Source organism: Helianthus annuus, chromosome 4 (genome assembly GCF_002127325.2).
Source record: "Helianthus annuus cultivar XRQ/B chromosome 4, HanXRQr2.0-SUNRISE, whole genome shotgun sequence".
Lineage (NCBI taxonomy): Eukaryota > Viridiplantae > Streptophyta > Magnoliopsida > Asterales > Asteraceae > Helianthus > Helianthus annuus.
In genome coordinates this window covers 152,929,589-152,953,212 of record NC_035436.2, presented here as the reverse complement: position 1 = coordinate 152,953,212, position 23,624 = coordinate 152,929,589, and the positions used below count along the sequence as shown (strand labels likewise).

Below are 23,624 nucleotides of genomic sequence, written 5' to 3'. Positions count from 1 at the left end.
AAAAAAGTCCCCACTAAACTATTACCATAAATATAACTTACAAAGAATTATATATGATAATAAAAATGAAATAATAATATTTTAACTAGTGAAATTCCCCACGCTACGCGGCGGGGAATTCGAACGTTATCGATTCGCTTCGTTTTGTAACGGGATTAATACGGTACCGAAACTCGGTATAACCGAAAAAAAACAAAAAAAGATCTTGCCATGACAAAAACAATATCCACACATAAAAAAATATACATTACGTCTAGTAAGGTTTAATCTGTTCAATCTGCGCTAGGCGGTGGGAGCTTGTTTAGTGTCGATTCGATTCGTTATGATATTGGTACTTCTTAAAACAACTGATGGAGAAAACCTTAAAAATAAATTCGTGATATGTCCTTGACACGTGTTCACCGTGTAAGGAAACTATAAAATAAAAGGGTAAATTACACTTTTCGTCCTTTATGTTTGTAGCGGGTTGCAATAGATGACCTTTAACTTCAATAATTACAGACACAGTCCTTTTTTTTGTAAAACTCATTACACGTTACGTTCTTTAGCACTAACCATGTTAAAATTTTCAGTTATGTCTATCCACTTAAGGGTATTATGGTCATTTCATGTTTTTATTTAAATTATTTATTAATAAATTAATAAACACCATCTTCCCTAACACTAACACTAACCCTAAAATCTCTCATTTCATCTCTCTCCAACCAACCCCACTATTCTGCAGTCAACCCTAAGCTTTGAAATGTAAAATACACCTGCAATTTCACAATTTCCTTGGCACATTCTTCTTCACTAAGCTTTGAAAAGCTTTCGAAAAGTTATCATTTCCACATTTCTTCCACACAACCACCAAAGAATTCCTCCATCTTGAATTTGAGGTGGTTCACGGTGACCGAAGCAAACCACCCAATTCGATCCCATTTGTTTCTGATGAAGTCTAGCAGCGACCATGTCGTTTCCTCGTCTCCGTTTCTTTCTCTGACCACCGTGGCGTCGGAGGTAAGTTTTTTTTGGGTAAATACGATTATCCGTTTCTTTCTCTGACCACCGATGGGGGATTGAGAGGATGAATTTCAATCGGTAATAGAGGCGAAATTGAATTGAGCATTCAATTTGGATCCATAGGCCTATTCGACCTCGACCGCCATGACATGTCATCGAAACCACCACCGTCATAGATTCAAGTTCATAAAAGACAGAAAAAGTTGTTTGTGCCTGATCTCTTATTGACAACTCCTCTCCACCACTTATCGTCTCCACCATTATAAAAAAAGACTGTGCCTGTAATTATTGAAGTTAAAGGTCATCTATTGCAACCCGCTACAAACATAAAGGACGAAAAGTGTAATTTACCCAAAATAAAACAAATATAAGTTTATTTGGTGTTATACTATACTATTTAAATAACAAACTAAAACAATTTGATATATATTGACGATAACTTCTTTATATCATATATATGTATATGTATTAATATTAATATGATAACAATTAATAATGAAATATAAATAAATACAATTTAATAAATTTAAGTTAATGTTATGTTTATGAATGGAAATTAAAATCCCCAAATTATATAAGCCCTAAATATTTTTTTCCCGCTGATTGTGTTTTGGCGCTATACCCTCCCATCTCTTTCGCTGTTCTATACTTGGTGGACAGAGTGGTGGTTTTAGGTGGTTTCCCACTTTGTTTCAGAGCGACAATTTGCTGCTACAATTCAAAGTTCGATCAAAACTGGTAAGTTCTCATTTATTCCCTTCGCCAAGATATAAATCTCCATACTTTAATTAATCATCTCTAAGATTCGACTTCACTAACTAGGGCTGAGGACTGTGCGACTGCTACTAGTGGTTTTCCACCATCAGTAGGCTCTGAGTTGGTGGTTTTTGGTGGTGCTCCTTTACAACAGGTACGAATTGAACCCATCTCTGATTAAATCAAATGTCATTCACTTTTGAGGATCATATTGGCTTAATTTCAATGTGACATCTGTCTTTATTTTTGTGGATTTTGTTGTTATGAATTACGAAACACACAAAGAACTATATTTTTGCTATCTGTATATGTTATTATTGATGATAATCTGACTGCTACTTGATTAGAATCGTCTATCTTTGGAAACATGTTGTACAATTTATTCTTATTGTTACCATTACAGTATCGTGACCCATAAATAGCCCCAACAGAGCTTTAATAGTTGTACCAGCATGATCTTTTTCTTTGCCTTCTTTCATTAAAGACCCACAACAACACGGTCGAACTATTACCAAGCATTGTTTACACATCTTCATATCTACATTTACCTGCAATTATCATAAACTAGAGGTGGCAAAATAGACCCGTTAACTAAATTTTGGGTCAAGATGGGCATTTACAATAACAGTTTGGGTTATCTTGGGCCATAAGTAAATTGTTAGCAGGTCTAGATGGGCCAAACTACTTTAAACATAATCACAAGACGGGTCAGGATGGGTAACGCACAGTTGGGGTTTCTGTCTCGCTACTTCAGTGTTAAGGTTTCTGTCTCGTTAATCAACAATCGCTCTTCTGTTGGTTTCTCGCTACTTCAGTTAGGGTTCAAACCCTTTTTTCCTTAAATCTCACTCGAATTTCCAGCTGGCATTCTCTGATCTCATCAATTTCTCATCTGGGTCTGCTTCCATTAACGCTGAATTTGTAGCTTTGGAGTAAACCTTACGGTTTATCAGCTACATGTATGCGAAGTGTACCAGTTGTGCTTATTGGTCAAGATCTGTTAGGTGGGTCAAATGAGACTCGGGGTGTTCATAAACCGCCAAAACCGACCGAACATCAAAATATGAAAAAAGGATGGTTTGGATGGTTTGAAATAAGTACAGTCGGTTCGGTTTATGGTTGAAACTTGGAACCAGCCGTTAGACATTTGTTCTTTAATTTTTTTAGGAATATAAAATTATGTATATTTAATAATTTTTGCTTTGTTTTTGAATAATTTCTTGTCTAAAACCGCAAAACTGGCAAAACCGAACCGTCAAACCTTGAAAACCAGCCGGTTCGGTTTGTATTTTCCCAAAACTAGCCGAACTAGACCGTGAGCACCCCTAAATGAGATCATGCAGCTCCACAGCCAAGCAGCTACTGAGATAATAAACGTAACAGCGTCTTGTTTACAAGTCCAAAATGCCCCCGTCGGGATTTTGTATGAGGATGAAACTTGGAGGACCTGTTTGGAATCATTCCATCCTGCATGGCTGCTTGTTTACAGATTGGTTGCATTTGGTGTAATGTTGGCATTGCTAATTGCTATCTGATTTTTTATGGAGCTAACTCTCTTTTCTTTTACACCCAGTAAGTGATTTTAGATTTTAACTTCTGAGCCCTTTATGTTTCATTATTCACACAAAGCCTAAAAAGTGGCTGTATGATGTTGCTTGTGATGAACAGCTGGACATTTGCTTTGGTCACTTTCTATCTTGCGGTACGGAACGTTGCTGGTTATATTTACACGTTCTAGACGTCTATTTTGCGATACGGAACACTTGAAAGACAGCAAGCAAGAAGACAGCATACGGTTCTTGCATCTGTTGATGGACCTGTCATCTTTGGTCCTCTACCACCAGAACCAGCATTGAGGGTAGTTCTTTCGCCATACTTATCCTCTATTGTGGGATGACACACAATTCCCATCTTCTCCTGTGGGCTTTTGCTCTGCCTCGTCTATTTCTCCTTGGTGTCTTCTTTGAGGCTGTCTTACTTTGGGACCCAGTGCTACTTTCTTACCAACTTGCTGAGTTACATGGATTCATGACTGAACCCACTGCCCTTGTGTTTCCTTTCCACCATTCTTCAGATCCGACAAAGTCCCTACTAAACCCTTGGTTCAATCTATGGGTGCTAAACGGGTCATGTTCATGGGGTGGCGGGCCCAACCCGACCCGAACCTAAAAATTCCACACAAACCTAAACCCGACCCAAACCCGAAAATCATATCATACATATGAACCCGAACACAGCCAGAAGTTTTGTGGGTTGACCCAAACACGACCCGTTCAACCCGAATTTTTTATTTTTTTTAAATTAATATACTAAAACTAAAATTTACTTAAAAACACAAATGTATATAACACAATTATATTTAAATTATACATTTTTTTGTTAATTTCTCTTTCTAAGTTATAATGACATAAAATACACACCTCGTTTAATTTATAACATAAAATAAACTGTAAAAAAATATAATATAATATAAATGTGTTAAACGGGTTAACCCGCCAAGCCGACCCGTTAACCTAAACTGGTTCGCGAGTTCAACCTGAAACTGACCTGAACCCATTTATATGTGCATGTCTATGTGTTCTTTGTGTGTTAAGCTCTAATACTTGTTGGGTTTGAGTTATAGATCTATAAAAATGTCGTCGGATAGAGAATGGATGTACGGGATGAGATTCAATAAAGATGGTACTTTAAATATGCAATTTCAACAACGTGTTGATTATTTTCTGGATTTTGCATACGAACACGCAACGAACATTGAAGAGGAAACTATAGGCGGGGTCCAGAAGTTACTAATTAGATGCCCATGTAGTAAATGCAAAAACCGTTACTACAAGACGAGAAACGTTGTTGATTGTCATCTAACTTCACTAGGATTTATGAAAGATTATCGGCTATGGTACGCACATGGTGAATCTGAAAAGCCGATGGGCGTGGACCAATGTTCAAACCCCATACCGTCTTAGCATGTGGGTCAGGATGTCGTTGAAGATATTGGTGAATATACCGAATATGATCAAATGGTTATGGAATGCATGCACCAAGATCCAAATCAAGAAGCACATGCATTCTACCGTATGTTAGAGCAAGCTAATGAGCCTTTATGGGAGGGGTGCAAAGATGCTAGCACACTCTCTATCACCACCAGGTTATTGAATTGGAAATCAGACTGTAATATTTCGGACTCGGCATTTGATAAACTACTTCCGATAATCAAAGACAATCTACCTGATGATAACAAGCTACCCAGAAACTTTTATGAGACCAAGAAGATGTTGAAGCCACTAGAGTTGCCATCACAAGTGATTCATGTGTGCCAAAACCATTGCATGCTATTCAATGGGTCGCATTCTGATTTGGACCGTTGTATAGTATGTAATGAATATAGATACAAGGAAAGAGGGAAAAAAGTGCCTAAGTTGGTGATGACTTACATGCCTATCGGACCAAGACTTCAAAGATTGTTTTATTCAAAAAAGACAGCCCAACATATGACTTGGCACGCAGATCGTAGTCCATCCGAAAAGATGAGTCATCCTAGTGAAGGTCGAGCCTGGCACCATTTTAACTCGGTTTTTTCTGATTTTGCAAAAGAGACACGCAATATTCGTCTTGGATTGTGTACAGATGGATTTAGTCCAAATAATGCAAGCGGGGCAAAGTATTCATGTTGGCCAGTGTTTATCACGGTGTACAACCTACCTCCTTGGTTGGCCTTGAAAGAGCAATATGTACAAATTCCTTTAATCATTCCCGGTCCAAATAATCCCCGACAAAATATTGACGTTTTTCTACAACCTTTGGTAGACGAGCTAAAACAGTTGTTCACACATGGCATTGATACTTATGATGCCCATCGATGTGAGAATTTCAAAATGAAGGCCGTACTTTTATGGACCGTTAGTGACTTTCCGGCTTATGCGATGTTGTCCGGATGGAGCACACATGGTAAGTTAGCCTGCCCATATTGCTCGAATGAATCGGGATCATTCCAACTTCAGTTTGGAGGGAAACCATGTTGGTTTGACTGCCATAGACAACATCTTCCCGCAAAACATTGTTTCCGAAAAGATAAGACTAACTTTCGAAAAAACAAAATGGTTTCGCGTGTAAGAGATATTCCACAGCCAACCGGAGAAGAAATATGACAGGTTATAAAAGAGTTTCCCATTGTTTATGATGGCAAACCCTATGGTACCGAAAGATATGAAAAACCGCCAGGTTTTGGGATTACACATAATTGGGTAAAAAGAAGCATCTTTTGGGAACTTCCGTATTGGAGTAAGTTGTTAATCCGACATAATCTCGACGTGATGCATATCGAAAAGAATGTGTTTGACAATCTGTTTCACACAATCATGGGCACCAACACATCCAAAGACAAAGACAATATGAAGGCAAGGCAAGACATGGAGCGTATTTGTGACCGATTTCATTTAAACCCCACATGTGATAACAACGGAAAGATGACTAAAAATAGGGCAAATTACACTCTGCGAAAAGATGACGTTAAAAAAGTTTGTGCTTGGTTGAAGAAGGTAAAATTTCCAGACGGGTATGCATCAAATATAGGGAGTTGTGTAAACATGAAAGACAACACTTTTCATGGTTTTAAAAGCCATGACTGTCATGTGTTTATGCAACGATTGCTTCCACTCGCTATTAGAGGTTTTGTCTCAAAAGAGACATATGAGGCTGTAACAGAGTTGTGCATGTTCTTTCGAGTCTTATGCTCAAAATCGTTGCATGTAGATGACTTGATTAACATGAGGCGCACTATTGTTATAACAGTATGCAAGTTGGAGAAAATTTTCCCTCCCAGTTTCTTTGATTCTATGGAGCACCTAGTCATACATCTAGCTAATGAAGCTCTTCTTGGTGGTCCGGTACAATACAGGTGGATGTACCAATACGAAAGGTAATAACATTTTTTCATCTTATGAGTTAAATATTTTTTTTTTAAATTTTGTTCATATTTCTTAACACATTTCTCAATAATTTCTAAATGTAGGAAGCTTGGCTTGATGAAAAGAAGAATCAGAAACAAATCAAAGGTTGAGGGTTCAATTGTGAAGGAACATCTAGTGAATGAAATCGCCACCTATTGTTCTCTATACTTTGGCTCAACGATTGAGACACGCCATAATCGAGAGCCACGAAATTTCGCACCGCAACATCTCAGCTCTTCGAGTGGAGGCTCTAAACTAAGCGTATTTGTCATTCCATCGAGACGATTACATCAAAAGGGTGGAACACGGAGGCATATGAGTAATGAAGAACTTAAAAAGGTGCACACATATGTTCTTCTAAATTGTGTAGAAGTTTACCCTTATATCGACAAATTTGATGAAGTGGCACCACAACTATATCCGGACGAACCAGAATTCCTTCTTAGAGATAACCATTTTGCTGAATGGTTTGAAAATCACGTAAGTAAATCCAATTAACTCTTTATGATTGATGTTAGTGCATCGTTTAGCAACATGTTCCGTGTGTGTTTTTCATTGTAGGTAATGAATGGCTTAATTGATGGAAGCACTCGACATTTGGAAATTTTAGCAAGACAACCATCAATGTACGCTCAATCACACAATGGGTACTTTGTAAATGGTTATAAGTTTCACACCCAGAAGTATGGTAAGGGACTTGTGACCTCAAACTGTGGTGTATGTGTGAGAGGGGAAACATATAACGCGGAAGAGTCTGACTACTACGGCTTAGTGGACGAGATATTAGAACTTAAGTATAATGGCAAGGAACCTCAAATTGTGGTAGTGTTTAAATGTACATGGTTTGATAACAACCTGGGTGTAATAGTTAACAAAAATAAGCTTGTTGATGTTAAGCACAAGTTTCATCTTCCAGGTGATGACAAGTTTATCTTGGCATCACAGGCAGAACAAGTTTTTTACACTTCATACCCTGCCGTGACACGTGATACAAAAGATCTATGGCCAGTTGTGAAGACAAAATCCCGTCACATTTATGATCTCACTACACCTGAAACTGATGTCACCAATGATAGTAACACGACATCACACGATTTTCTTCAAACTGATGAACGGTTCGAGTTACCGAATGCGGTAACTCAGAGTGATCCCTTAGACCGGGTTACATTTCATGATGATGATGATGATGGTTGTGACGATGTTGATGCAAACGTTTATTCTGACCACTCTTTAGATGAAGATGAACATGATTGTTAGGAACATAAATTGTTTGTTGTTGTATACTTATTATTTGAGATTTATCATATGGTATGTACATTGTATATTTTTTTCCTATCATAGAGTTTGTGAATCTTATATATATTATCTAACCAAATCTGTTCAATTAAATGCAGGCTATATACAATATGAATGTTGGTAAAGATAATACAAGTCGTGGTGGTGGTCGTAGTAGTGGTAGTGGTGTTGGTAGTGGTCTGCGTGGAGGAAAGACAAAACAAGTTTCAAGGAAACGCATTGATTGTGGCATTGTTATTCGGGAGCCTGATCTTAGTAGAGGTGATGGTGATGCTGTTTCTGGGAGACAAAGATCCCAAAAATTGGATCCAAAACATCCCAATGGGAAGGCAACTGTTGAGAAACCTACTATATGGACTAAAGGGCCGTATTTGATGGTACGACCTCCAAAAGGTCCTTCAATTTCATACCGCAGAGGTGTAAGGGGCAGTTATCATCGTATGGGTGAGGGTGATCCAATGGCTGATTTAGGTGGGACGTTAAATAGTTTGTCAGCAGATATTCTTGATGATAGGGATGGTACAACGTTACAAGATTTGTCACGTGATATCCTTGATGATGGCGACAATGGTAATCAATATAAATTACTAATTTTTTATTAGTTATCATTTTATTAATTACTATTTTTAACTTTTTAGATGATGATGATGCTGGTGACGACGGTGATGACGTTGGTGATGATGGTTACAATGGTGACGATGGTGATGGTGTCAGCGAGGACGATGACAACTTTGAGGGTGACGGTGACGACTTTGAGGGTGGTGGTGACGACTTCGAGGGTGGTGGTGACGGTGATGGGAGGCAATTCATACAAAGCAATGGGAAAAAGTATGTTTCTAGTTTAATATTTTAATTTATATTGTTTATTGATGTTATAAACTAGTATTGGTAGTAGGGCTGTGCAACGGTTCCGAACCGGACCGAACCGGGAACCGTTACACTCTAAATATAAGAACCAGATCATTTAAAAACCGGTTCGGTTCGGAACCGGGTTAAACGGTTCGGGTGTAATTTAGACCTGGCAATCTTGGCCCATTGAGTTAAGTCTGGGCTATTTTGGGTTTAAGAAAGGAACTCATGGGTTGTTTTGGGCTTAATATAATTTACAAGGGGGTTAGGATGGGTAAATTTAGAAGTTAGAGAAAAAGTAAGTGGGTCAGGATGGGTAAATAATAAAAAACTAATGGGTCGGGATGGGTATGATAGAATAACAAGCGGGTCTAGAAAAAGAATGAGTTTTCCCGCTTCCCTCATCGCCCACTGTTCAATACAGTCATAGTATTGTTCTCTGTATCAACGATTAAAGATTTCCTTCACAATCAGTATGAGGATAGACTCGAATTCGTTGAATCCTTATTGATTCACAAGGTAATTTCATCTATACTAAAACCCGAATTTGTCATTTATTATATTTATCATTCATACTTTATTATTTGATTGATTTTATGGAAAAAATCGATATTTAATCAAACTTTGGAATCTGTTTGCCCATATTGTTGCTTAAATTGAAATACAACAGATTTCTAGAAAGTGTTTGCTCTTTTGATTTGGAAGTAGCTGTTCAATGAACCCTAATTTAAATACTTCACCAAAGAGTAAATAAGTAGCAAAGTTTGGTTTTGACTTTATAAATATCAAAGTGATTTATACAAGGTTTGAATAAATCATAGAAACTTCAATTATGCCTTTTGATTTTGTTTCCAAGATCGTTCCTTTCATCATAAAAGTTGTTTTTTGGAAGATTTTCTATGGGATCCAATTTGGTCTGACTTTCATATAATCAGTCTAAAGTTGTGAACTTGTGACCCTTCATAGTAATGATGATAGATGTGTTGCTGGTTGTGCTTTACAGAAATATTATGTTTCTGCAGCCATCACTATGTGTTTTTATTTGACTATTGATGCTTATGGGATATTAAATATGTGATTGATTTTTGGTGTTTGAACCAAATGTGGATCAGAATTTAAAACCGACTTTAAGAGGCCATATCTTGGTCATTTCTAAACCTTTTTGAGCGGGTTTTAGCCTAAAATGTAGTACTTTGAGCGGATTATTCACCCAAAAAGTTTCGTAACTTTTCAATACCATTTGAGCCCCGAAAAACTATTCGCAAAACTGAATGTCAAAGTTGTCAGCTTTGGACAGATTTTGCAACAAAACAGCCAGCTTTGGACAAATTGTGCATTAATTTTAAGGTCTACTAGGGAGCCTCATATTGTATACTATATTTACTTAGATTCATGCGGGTAAACTATGATCTGTTTTGCATGTTTTAGCATGTATACTATACTGATTCTCAAATTTCTTTTCAATATTTTAGGTTTGTAGACTCAAAGGTACATAGACGTGTAAAGGAAATACTTGAACAATGTCTTGATGGAGATTGGGTCACGTTTAAAACGATCCCCCAAAACGTAAAGAAGCGCATGTTTGACCGCTTCCGGGTAATTTATCAATTATTTATTTGTATATGTTATGATTATATGTATTATTTATTGCATTTTTATTTTTGTTTTTGTAGACTATGTATAGGTGGGATCCAAAAGCACACCAGAGCATACGTCATTCGTTTATTTGTGTGCTCAAGGATCGATTTAGAGGCATAATGAGCGATATGAGGAAAAGTTCTAAAAAGAAAGCTTTAAAGGCGAGGGAAGATATCCCCGATGTCGGATGCAATTTTAAGATACAATGCAAATATCCGCCCAATGGAGTGCCTCGTAGGAAATGGGAACGTATGTGTATGGTAAGGGTTTTAATAATTTACATTTTTTGTCTTAATTATTTTTATGTATTAATTATATATATATATATATATATATATATATATATATATATATATATATATATATATATATATATATATATATATATATTTTACCATTATAGTCTTGGAACACTAAAGATTGGGAAAAGAAGTCCAAAGCAGGGAGAGAAAACCGGAAGAATGACTTATGTCGTCATACAGGCGGGTCCAAAGGGTTTGACGAACACCGTCGCAACTTGGTAAGCTAATCATATTATTACTTTTAGAAACCTACATGAACACTTAGAACTTATAAATTACATTGCATCTTTTTATGTAGGAAAAAATAAAGGGTAAAAAGGTTGGATTCGCGGAAGTATTACTTCATACCCACGCCACCAAAGAGTGTAAAAAGAGATTAAATGATGGGGAGATCAGTGCAAATGACTATGATAAGTTAGAGTTTGTTACCGATCGTTCAAAACGTTCATATGTAAATTATCTTTTATCATTTATTTATAGTTATTGTATCATCTTTTAGTACAATATCAAGCCATTTGTTTTGATAAACTGTAGGTCTCCTACATGAAAAAACTTGAAAATAAATATGGGAACACGGATTGCGATGATATGGAACTGTGGGAGAGTCTGCATCCCGAGTGTCAGGGTCGTCAGTTGTTTGGGGTAGGATCTTCTGATCCACATTTTTTGTTGACTGGAACAACATCTTCCACAGCTAGTGTGTCAGATACTCGACAATCGCATGAGGTAATGTTACTGCTATTATTGTGTGTATATATATGTATGAATGTATCAGACTAGTGTGTGCTATCTAATATATACATGTATGTTTGTTTGGGTCATTTTTTTGGATTGACCTAGGGGTGAGCATAAATAGGTCCGACCCGATTAGAACCGAGAACCGAACTGAAAAATACCCGAAACCGACCTTAATATAGGATATAGGGTATTTGTTTGGTTCCTGTAAATCAAGTATGTCGGGTATCGGGTCGGGTCGGGTAGGGAACAACAAAGAACCGAAGCCAAACCTGTGGAACCGAGATAAATATATGGATTCTGTACAAAACAACTAATCTGGGCCAAAGCCCATCAAAATGAGTTAACATAATTCGTGATATATCAAACAGTATAAGATATATCAGAACTAAATCCATACTTCAATAAATCTTCAATATTGTTCATAATTGCTGCAGCTGCTTCATGAGGTTGTGGTATGACTAGTGCTATTACCTTAGAAACTCATATAAATGTGATTATGTGAACATCAGCTAAGTAAATTTGTTTTCCATTTTTTTTATTATTTACTGAGTAATGATATCATAAGTTGTGATGCACACCTACCAAAGTTTAGCAAACTATTGATGAATATTTTGATTACCTTTGATCGCTTCATATGCTTGGGTAAGACTGAAGTGACATTCAATAACATGTTATCAGAATTGCTGCAACTGCTTCAATAATCATGTTCACATGTTGTCAGACTTCATATTTTAGCCGCTAAAATATATAATTACATAACATAATGGTCGGGTCGGTTCTTTACCCGAATACCGATATACCCGACTCACAATAGAACCGGAACCGATTTTATATTATAGGGTATCATATCGGGTATTGATTTAATGGCTTATCGGGTATCGGGTCGGTTCTTCTTCGGGTCGGGTCGGGTAGTTGATTTTGCTCACCCCTAGATTGACCCGTTACTTGTTAATGTGTGCTAATTATATTCGTTTTAATAAACTTTAGCTCCAAAAAGTTCAAGCTGAACTAGGAAAGGAACGAGAGGCTCGACAAAACATTGAAGCCCGTTTTGAACAATTTGAACAAGAGCGGGAACAAGAAAGGGTTGAACGTGAACGAGAGCGGGAACAAGAACGTGTTGAACGTGAACGAGAGCGGACCGAACATGCTCGATGGCAGAAATACATGGAAGCAAAGTTTAATAAATTCGGAAAAAAGTAATTTTTTTATGTATGTTAAGGATCATGTTAGTTTTGTTACAAAAACGTGCATTTTGTTTTTTATTCTAAGACTGTAAACATGTTTTTTTTTGTTGGAATCTTTAGGATTTTCTGCAATTTATTTAAAAGAATTTGGTTTTCAATTTTTTTGTTTTAATAATATTAATTTGATTTATAAAATAATGGGAATTTTGTCGGTAAGTTTAAAGGAATTTATTTTATTTTTTTAAAACCGTGGGAATTTTGTCACCGAGTAAATTTAAAAAACCGTGAGAATTTTGTCACAAACTTTAAATAATGATTGTTAGAAGCGTGGGAACTTTGTCACAACATTTATCTCAAAACCGTAGGAATTTTGTCACCAAATTAAAATATTTAAAATATATTAAAAATATATGTTTTGTGACAAATTTGTTGTTAAATAGAAAGAAAAAGTTTATAACAAACTTTGTGGGAATGTTGACGCAAATCTTCCGACAAGTTCGGTTTGTGGGAACATTGCCAGAAATTTTGTAGGAAAATTGTCGCTCATGCCATTTCCGACGAAGTTTTTTCACACCAAAAGAATTCGTGGGAAATTTGTTGCTACTACTTGTTTCCCACAAATTTGCCACAAAATACGCCGTGAGAAAAGACTTGATTTTCTAGTAGTGAAATGCCCATGTGTGGAAAGGATGCCTAATTATACTGGTAATATCCAGTGATAAAATTGCGGAGGTATGTCAACCCATAGCAATTTTGGGGATATGCTTTTCTTTTTTATTTATTGTTTCAATTGTTTATTTGTTGTTCTTGTTTCAAATTGCTATCAGTGGTTTTTGTTTATCTTTAGTACTTATGCTTAGTAGTGACCATCAAACATTATTATTGAAATATAACATGCTCTGTCAGGTGAAACGGGCTGGTTTAGAAAGTGGACGTTTGGTTTCGGTCAGCTTGTAGTCATGCATGTTTTTGTAATGATTAAACCCTAACAGATGGAGACACATTTGGGACTTTTATTAGCCAAGATGAAGCTGATTCTGACCTATTAGAGGCTGCCCACGAAGGAGCTGGTTGGAGTCACTATTTCCGGCAGTTGCAAGGTGAGTTTTAAATATATTTGACTTGGTTTTGATGAATGAGAACCGATTGAGCCTTAGGCAATGAATATGATGTGTTTCTGTTGTCTTAAAGCAAGTTGTGATGTTGTTTTGAGCTGGTTTGGGGCTGGTATGATATGAAGGTTGCAAGCTTTTGATTACAAGATTTTTTTTGGATATTAAAGGATTTTTTTTATTACATTAGGGGCTGCGGGTGTATGGCGTTTAAAAGCAATTGAAGATGTGAGTGGCTGGAAAGATAGAACAACTATGGAGGACATGGATCATGCAGTTTGGGCTAGCCTCAATGGGTCCAGTAGAAGGCTTTTCCCCACAGGTAAGGTTTGCTCCAAAATCTGTATGGGCGGGTCCAGTAGCGGGTGAAAATAAAGTATTTTTTTCGATTCAATTTGATTTCTTTAGAAAAAAAGGATTGATCGATCTCTCAGTGTGTAGAATTCTAAGTCATACAAAGGTGGTTGTGACCGAAAACAATCGTACGAAGTCTATTCTTGTCGGGTTACACGGTGTCGTCAAGAAGGCTGCTGCAGGTCTTGGAGGCTGGCGTTCGCTGGTAATTTTGTTGGGGATTTAATAATTTTTAAATTCAAAAGAAGGTTTTAATGTTGTTCTTTAAGTGGAATTGTTTTGTTTTGTTTTTTTTTAACATTTTTGCTGACTGATGATTATGTTATTAACTTTTATTGACATCTTAAGTGTACTGCTTGTGACACCAATTGTGATTATGTTGATGTATATGATTATGTGTTACGTAATATTGTAATGTAGAAAACTAGGGTTATTTGTTGCTCGTAATTAATACTAAACTAGATAACTTGCTTCATCAATTTGAAACTGATAATCGAACCTATAACTGTTTTTTGAGTTTTTAGCTTATTCCTAACAGATCGATTTTGGTCATAAAGAGTTAGATTACTTAGGTTATTCGAAAAGATGATCCGGTTAGCTGCTGACTGTTGGCTTTACACGTGAGTGGATTCAAGCTAATAAGTTCAACTGTATCTTGAGTGGAACAAGGTCTTTTTAAGCAAGGTACGTATAAATGCGCCAGGTTTTAGATGCAGTTGGGCAATTCGTCCCAACTAACGAATTGCGAACCCGAACCGGAGCGAACCGCGAATTAGGTGACTATGGTGGGGAATGTTATTGAAATCGTTGTCATTAAATTTATTATCTCTTTATATAAGATGTGCTGGAATCTTGGTGCACGCCGGCTTAGAATCTGGCAAATTTAAGACATTGTTTACATTACAGTTTAAAAATGTTCAATTGCAAGGAAATTAAGACAATCTTTACTGGTTGTTGTGTAAGTAAGTTGCTTTTGAATTCATGCAGGTATGGGGTTTGGTTTCTTGGCTACCTTGGCTGGATTAACCTGGTTGTATTTTGGCATCAAGAAGAGAAACCTGGTGAAACTTAGACAAAAGATGTTCCAAAGAAATGGTGGTTTGCTACTACAACGACGCGAACTATTTCGACGCGAACCGTTTCGACCCGAACCCGTTCCAACTTTTATTCAGCTTTGTATATTCCTAATATCTGTAGAAAGTCATTTTGCTTCATGCTTTCGGTTTATATGATCTTGGCCACTTGGGTATGTTTGATACATGCAGGGAGCAGTTCCAGATATCCTAGCTAAAACGAAAGACGACCAGTACCGTTTCTGGCCAGCTGAAGGTGCGGCTACTGCTTAACATATGTGTTTTAAATGGTTTTTGAACTTGGTGTTGTAATTGTAAATCTAGAACTATCAGATGACTATAACATAATGTGTAAATTATTTTGTATTTTTTCGTATCTCAATCAGCACATTGCTTGTTATTAACATTTGGTATTTTGAACTTGAATAAATGCAAAACATAATTGTTGTGTTGTGAAAAAAAAAAATTAACCGACCCGTTCCGACCATAAAAGTGATTAGAGATTTAGAGGTGATAAAAAGGGTGGGTTGGGTAAGTCAAGATGGGTTGATCCGTCAACCCGTACTTCAAAATTTACCAATAGCTTAATTTTTTTTGTTGGATCCTTTCTGCAGGTTATCCATTCAGCCCGGGCAAATGCTACACACAATCATGGATTTGATGCAGATAGGCTTATTGTTGGTAATATACATTAAACCAAATTACTTCCATCTTGAACATAACTATGCACATTTATGGTCATTATAAATTGTATCAGACTTGAAAACTTTTTCCCTTTATCTAACATGGTTTTATGTATTACAGCGGAAGCGTGATTATTCAAGAAACGAGTGTCGTATCATGCAAAAGGAAGAAGCGGAGTAAGAGTGAGACCCGTTTTGACCCCCGACCTGACCCGTTTGCCAGGTATTATTAATTACGGCCAATGATTTGGAGATTGCAACCAACAATTATGCCAAGGATATGATTCTGGGCCAAGGTGACTTTGGTACTGTGTATAAAGGTATTTTGCATGACAAACGAGTGGTAGCAATCAAGAAGTCCAAAGAAATGGATGATAGCCAAACAGTGGCGAAGCTTGACATGTTCGACGGGGGGGTCGGAAACGTATATACCCAAAAATTTCTATAGAACCGGGGGGTCAAAAACGCATATACCCAAACCTTTCTATACGAAAACTACACTACTGAGCGAAAAGTTCGGGGGGTCGGGCGCCCCTCCCGGCCCCTTCAAAGCTTCGCCAATGTAGCCAAATACAACAATTCATAAATAAAGTAGTCATCTTAACACGAGTTAACCATCGGAATGTGGTCAAGTTCTCTTGGGGTGTTGTTTAGAGACAGATTCCATCATTGGTTATATCGTCGGTGACTTCTATTAGTTATAAAAATAAAGATGTATGTTTGGTAACGGGTTTAAGAACTATTCGAATGTGTTTATTGGGCCAAACAAATAGGCGACAAAACAAATGTACCCGCGGCAACGCGCGGGCATTCCCATTAGTAGTTAATAATTCACAAGCTAGGTGTTTGAATACAAAATGGCTCCTCTTAATTATATATAGGCCGACATATCTCCAATTTTAGTAACTTAAACATCTTGCAAGTGAATCCCACGCACTTGGAGTTTGGTGATGTTACTTACCACCATGAATGCTGACCCATCATGATAAAACCATGAACCATTGCATGCGGTCACAATTTTGCTCTACACGTGTGAAAGGTAACATGCATATATATAAACTTCACTAAGCAGCCTCTGCTTGCCGCTACAGCAGCTTCCTCGTCTCACCAGTTTTCATATTTATGACTAAACTTCACAAATTAAGCAGATTACTGGGAACCAGTCAAACTGGTAAAGATCGGCCTCTGTAAGTGTACCATGCACAACCTCTTTCATCCTTCACGTACGTCAACAAGGGAAACCTCTCCTCTCTTTTAACTTCAACCTCTTTGACCACCACCACTCTACCGCTGCAGATTACTAGGGTGGAGCCCGTGGAGATGCATGAACTTAAAGATCAAAACTGGTACAAATTAAAATCTAAAAAACGGTATAATTATAATTAGATTAAAGGTATAATAATGAAAACCTTGTTATACAAGTTGTTTAAAAAGGTTAGCCTTTTAAGACTACAGGCAAGGGCAAAGAATCAAATCCCGTCATGTGTGCGTCATGTAGGCAGAGCGGGCTTTGCCCTCCTAAAACAAAAAAAAAAAAAAAAGCATGAGGCTGTGGGCAACGGCAAGGTGGCATGTTATTTTTTATATTAAATAATTTATAAAATCATTGATTAGTCAATGGGGTGGTCAAAGATCAGCCCCAACACCCGTAGGTTTCGTGCCTTGGAGAGGGGCGACGCACTCCCAGTTTATGGCGTGGTGGTGTGGAGGGGCTTACCTTGCCCTCTCTGCACCCGCATACTGCGTAGCCTAAGGTTAAGTATTAGGTTTCACAATCTTTTGACTGTCATATCATAAAGTTACTCTCAACTCACTAACATATCAGGTAACCACTTTCATTCACTTTTTTCACTGCACCTTGGTTCTTTCATTGTACACTGAATAATTTTTTAGTCATTACAAATATTTATTTTAAATGCTTACTAAATTAGATAAACAATTTAATAAAATTAACAATAAAACATAGAAAACTAAAAAATCTCTTAAAATAAAAACGACTTAAAAAGGGACGGTGAAAATTAAAAGGACTAAATGATATATTTTCGACGTTGCCATTGCCATCATTTTCATCATTGGCATCCTCGACACAATCTGACAAAAGAAGGTCGACCAAGTCCACGTGAAGGCTTTGATTTATTGCTGCCGAGCATACTTTCGCTCGATTAGAAAGTTTCTCATCCAAGGTTAGTGTACATTCAGGCCGTTCAACGCCCTCTAGCAATGTTGACAAATTTCCTTTCCCTAGTCTTTCAATTTCATATTATAGAGTATTACGCTAGTGTACATGATGTAACTTAATAAATTTCCTCCCAACAATCTTAATGGTTGTGCGATGATACCCTATATTTTCTTCAATACTCCAAAGGCCTGTACGATATTATTCTTAGCAGATTCTTGTTTTATTTTTTGAAATATTTTTTTAGTCGTTATTGGAATATGATAATGTGTTCACTCGTCTAACGCCAAACTCTCATCCACGTGGCTGGGGCATTAGACCAAAACAAACGGTCTAAGCATTTTTACCGAATGTCAAACGCCATTCTATTAAAAAATTATGTTAAATTGTTATTTTGATGCGTATGTAATATCTATACTACCTTATTAAGAGCACTAGAATTTTTACCCTCTTGATAATTTTACATTGTGTACACATTTTGAGGCAACATGTACAAGAGAGGCAAACTATTTTAGAGGGGGAAAACTTGTGCATTTTCCAAAAATTTAAGACACTTTAAGGGCATTTTAGTGATTTCAGCACCTTTGTAACCTATAATTAAAATGATATGTGAAGAGTCTAATCTATACTACCTTATTAAGAGAACTTGGATTTTTACTCTTTTGGTAATTTTACATTGAGTACACATTTTGAAGCAACATGTACAAGAGAGCCAAGCTATTTTATAGGGGGTAGACTTGCGCATTGTCCAAAAATTTAAGACACTTTAGGGCCATTTTAGTGATTTCGGCACCTTTGTAACCTATAATTAAGATGACATGTGAAGAGTTTAATAACTATATAAAGCAAATGTTATGAATTATTATCTTTAATGTGTGACTATCCATATGTGTTCATCATAATATAGTGACTCTCCATGTACCTAACTCTCATATTTGTAAGTCTATAAATAGAGGCTTATGTAGTTCATGCTTTATATAAATAAGAAAACTATTCCCCATTCTCTCTTCCTTGTCTCTTTCTATTGTGCTAATAGGAGTAGTTGTTTTACTACACGTTATCAGCACGACTTACTTTTCAAGTTGGGGCATGTTATCGTATGGTAAGTCAACACCATCTAATTAACTTGTTTTTGTTCATTCCCTCAAAGAAAACCCATATTGTAATTCATACGATTTTGGGTTGCATTGAGATTCATGTACATTAGTTTTGTCTTGATTCTCTCAAAACATTCATAATATATAACTCCTACAATTTTGGGTTATGTGAGATTTACTACTACATCAAAAGAATAAAGTATTTCTTAATATAATTTATCTTATTATTACTTTCGTAAATGTTAATTTTTCCGAAAGTTTGATTTAACATCACACCTCAACGATATAACTTTCAATTGTTATGTACAAATATTAAGTGTGGTAATTTATCATCTTACAATGGTTGTGTTAGTTGTGACTTGTTAATATTTGATGCTTATATTTAGTAACATTAACATACAAAATACATGGTTATTTCAAATGTGACAAATAATATATCAAATACTTAACTAATTCTAAAGCAGTTGTTACATATATTATTGGACAAACATATTCATGTTTACGAATGATTTGTGAAAACAAATAGAAAAAAGTTATCATTACCTAATTTTATGGTAGTAAGTTAAAGAGGATTATTTTGATTATTTATGTATGTTTTTTATGATATTTATTACATACTATCTTAAAAAAATGTTACTAAGTTGGTTTACTTGTTATACCTTTGAAAACAATATAACTTGATTCATCATTATTTTACTGGGGAATATCATGATATCTTTTTTATTCAATATCACATAAATTGTTTGCTGACCATCAAATTGAATATAGTTCTTGAGGGATATAGAATATGATGAATGAATGAGAAGAAATTATACTAATAATCCACGGGGACAAGTATGTCTTTTGAGGTGGTGGATGGATATGAATTACGTGAAACACGTCACACAATGTGCGCCAAAAAAATAAAAGTATCCGCCGCAACGCGCGGGCATTCCTACCAGTAACTATATAAAGCAAATGCTATGAATTATTATCTTTTATTTGTGACTATCCAAATGTGTTCAGCATAGTATAGTGAATCTCCATGTACTTAACTCTCGTATTTGTTAGCCTATAAATAGAGGCTTATGTGGTTCATGCTTTACATCAATAAGAAAACTATTCCCCATTCTCTCTTCCTCGTGTCTTTCTATTTTCCTAGTAGGAGTAGTTGTTTTACTACATGTTATCAACACAACTTACTTTTGAAGTTGAGTCATATTATCGTATGGTAAGTCAACACCATCTAATTAACATGTTTTTGTTCATTCCCTCAAAGAAAACCCATATTGTAATTCATACGATTTTGGGCTGTATTGAAATTCATATACATTAGTTTTGTCTTAATTCTCTCAAAAGATTCACAATATCACAACTCTTATAATTTTGAGTTATGTGAGATTTACTACTATATCAAAAGAGTAAAGTATTTCTTAATATAATTTATCTTATTATTACTTTTGTAAATATCATTTTTTTCGTAAGTTTGATTTAACATCACGCCTCAACGTTATGAATTTCAATTGTTATGTACAAATATTAAGTGTCGTAATTTATCATATTACAATGGTTGTGTTAGCAGTGACTTGTTAATATTTGATGCTTATATGTAGTAACAATAACATACAAAATACATGGTTATTTCAAATGTGATAAATAATATATCAAATACTTAACTAATTTTATAGCAGATGTTACATATGTTATTGGACAAACATATTCATGTTTACAAATGATTTGTGAAAAAAATAGAAAAAAAACTATTCATTACCTCATTTTATGGTAGTAAAGTTAAATAGAATTATTTTGATTATTTATGTCAGTTTTTTTTATGATATATATTACATATACTATCTTAAAAAATGTTAGAAAGTTGGTTTACTTGTTATACCTATTAAAATAATATAACTTGTTTCATCATTATTTTAATTATTTTACTGGGGAATATCATGTTATATTTTTTATTCGATATCACATAAATTACTAATAAGGTGAGGAGCTAGATATTTTGATCTTGAGTTGAAAATTATTACTGTGGATTTTTGTTTGCTAACCATCAAATTTAATATAGTTCTTGGGGGATATAAAGTATGATGAATGAATTAGAAGAAAATTATGCTAATAATCCACGGGGCCAAGTACGTCTTTTGTGGCGGTGGATGGATATAAATTACGTGAAACCCGTCACACAATGTGCGCCAAAAAATTAAAGTAACCGCCGTAACGCACGGACATATTCCCACTAGTAGATTTTATATGTCAAGTAATATTAATGAAAGGCTACTGCATATTTGAAATAAGAAATAAAGAATATTAATCATATGGTAAGGCTATAGGGTGTGGGGGTCATGGTTGGGACATGATTTGTCACCTAGGAACATGAATGGAAGGCTACACCACCCCCTTAATTGATCCACCATGGTTTGCATCGATTAAACCATGACAATCATGGTCCTCATTTCCATTTTTCAACAAATCATTTCCTTTTTATTTAGACAAAGATAAATTAAAATAAATAGGGGACTATTGGTTTGGGTCATGACCACACCCTTAGGGTAGTGGTTTTGGATGGTGGATTAGAGATGAGTCACATGACACTAACATGGAGGATCATGGTGGTCATAAGGGTTATGACCACGTCCTATAGCCTAATAAGAATCAATTTACAAAATGTTAATATCCAAAAGAAAAGTTAGAAATTAATATATCAAATAACAGTTATTAATTCCAAAAGAAAAGTTAGAAATTAATATATCAAATAACAGATATTAATATTTAAAAGAAGTTAATTATAATTAATAATTTAATACATAAAAATCTAGAAATTAGTATATAAATATAAATTAGCAGAAATTAGTAAGTAAATGCACGTTAACAAAAAAAACTATAACTAAAAAAAAAAGAAACTGTTTTAGGGATATGATAACGAATTTTTAAAGACTACAACCACGATATTAAAAATGTAAACTGATAAATTTTAAAGATTAGCACTCGAGCTTTTAATTCATTGTTACATAACTAAAAGTATAAAATATATAGTATGAAGGTATGTTCGACCACAAAAACAAAATGCCATCAAAAAAGGAAGTCAATTGGCATCTAAAATAACACACGTTTCAAATTCAAACCAAATTCAGAACTTTCTCCTATTTCCGCCCCCACGTTGGTTTGATTCTTGACTAATTTCCCACCTTTATAATATGCATATGCATGCATGGGCTTTTAGTGCCATCCGTTGAATACTCCACAAGAAAAACCAACAGTTATTTTCATGGATCGTAGCGGTGCTTCTAAGGATGGTGGAGAAGGGTCGTCCGAAGTGAAATACCGCGGTGTTCGGGTGCGGCCATCGGGCAAGTTTGCTGCGGAGATTCGTGACATTAATAGGAACGGTACGAGGGTTTGGTTAGGGACATTTGCAACGGCAGAGGAGGCGGCTAGAGCTTACGACCGAGCGGCCTATGAAATGAGAGGCCACATGGCTGTTCTTAATTTTCCTGCGGAATACCCACCTACATTTTCGGCATCAGCTTATAATGCTTCAAACATGGCTGCCACGTCAGCAGCGTCGGAGTCTTCTTCTAGCCGTAATGTGCAAGGAAGAGAAATGTTCGAAATCGAGTACCTTGATGATAAGGTGTTAGAGGACCTTCTTGATTTCGATAACAAGAAAAACCAAAAGTGAGATTTCTACTCTCTAGTCTATAACATATGTAACGTATAGCTTCCGTATTTATAAATAAAACATGTGGGGAAGGTAAAAGGTTACAATTTTCACATGACAAAAAAGAAAGTTCACGCTTTTTGTTTGTTCGATCTTAGCGTCTAAAGATATTGTCCAGATAATTTTTTGTACTTTGCCTGTTTAAGTCAGAGGTGTGTGTTTTGTTTGGCCTTTTGTCCGTTTTGATCGAAGGTGTGTTTTAATAAAGTTTTCTTAAAAAAAAAAAGATATTAGTTTGAAGTCTATATAATTTTTAACTTGTTTTGTAAGCTATAATAAGTTTAGGACCAAATAGAAAGGGTCCTAAAAATAAGAATTTGTACAAAGGGTATTAAACGAGATTCGATTGATCTCATTCAAGCGTAATTGGAACCGTCTCATTAAACTCTACGATGTGAGATTTTAGATTTTCACTTTTGAATTTATAGGTTGTAGATTTTAGAAATTTTTGTTTATTATCATTGTGATTTTTCTATATTTGGGTTATTATGTCTTTTATACGACCATTGTGTCTTTTTTCCTCAACATTTTGTTATATTTTTCGACATTTTGTTATATTTTGCTCAACGTTGTATCATCTTATGCGATCTATTGTGTCTTTGTACTTTTTTTATTTTTAGGAGCGTTTGTAGAATAACTTAACTCATTATTATAATATATAAATGGTTTCTCATAATAAAAATAGAGTAAAAATGTCCAAAAAGACGAAAAT

The 23,624-nt window shown here is 35.6% G+C and overlaps 2 protein-coding genes and 1 long non-coding RNA gene across 3 annotated transcripts; all 3 read left to right on the top strand.

The window, feature by feature from the left end:
* The first annotated feature begins 1,595 nt into the window (after positions 1 to 1,595).
* On the top strand, positions 1,596 to 12,872 carry LOC110936886. Its single transcript, XM_022179299.2, has 10 exons — positions 1,596 to 1,740; positions 1,825 to 1,912; positions 8,099 to 8,570; positions 8,639 to 8,828; positions 10,322 to 10,445; positions 10,523 to 10,747; positions 10,891 to 11,007; positions 11,088 to 11,240; positions 11,324 to 11,515; positions 12,515 to 12,872. Exons 3-10 carry the CDS (start codon positions 8,111 to 8,113, stop codon positions 12,728 to 12,730), a joined length of 1,677 nt encoding a protein of 558 aa, XP_022034991.1. The 5' UTR covers positions 1,596 to 1,740; positions 1,825 to 1,912; positions 8,099 to 8,110; the 3' UTR covers positions 12,731 to 12,872.
* Positions 12,873 to 13,565: 693 nt separating this feature from the next.
* LOC110936887 lies at positions 13,566 to 17,477 on the top strand. Its single transcript, XR_002590349.2, has 4 exons — positions 13,566 to 13,814; positions 14,017 to 15,509; positions 15,868 to 15,934; positions 16,058 to 17,477. It is a non-coding gene; the product is annotated as an uncharacterized LOC110936887 (long non-coding RNA).
* Positions 17,478 to 22,436: 4,959 nt separating this feature from the next.
* Positions 22,437 to 23,009, top strand: LOC110934892 (ethylene-responsive transcription factor ERF098). Its single transcript, XM_022177611.2, has one exon. It carries the CDS (start codon positions 22,460 to 22,462, stop codon positions 22,871 to 22,873), a length of 414 nt encoding a protein of 137 aa, XP_022033303.1. The 5' UTR covers positions 22,437 to 22,459; the 3' UTR covers positions 22,874 to 23,009.
* The last annotated feature ends 615 nt before the right edge of the window (positions 23,010 to 23,624 follow it).

Coding starts and splice junctions, on each gene's coding strand:
- LOC110936886 (XM_022179299.2), top strand. CDS start 8,111: ATGAATGTTGGTAAAGATAATACAAGTCGTGGTGGTGGTCGTAGTAGT. Junction 8,571..8,638: donor CCTTGATGATGGCGACAATG/GTAATCAATATA, acceptor TTAACTTTTTAG/ATGATGATGATGCTGGTGAC. Junction 11,516..12,514: donor ATACTCGACAATCGCATGAG/GTAATGTTACTG, acceptor AATAAACTTTAG/CTCCAAAAAGTTCAAGCTGA.
- LOC110934892 (XM_022177611.2), top strand. CDS start 22,460: ATGGATCGTAGCGGTGCTTCTAAGGATGGTGGAGAAGGGTCGTCCGAA.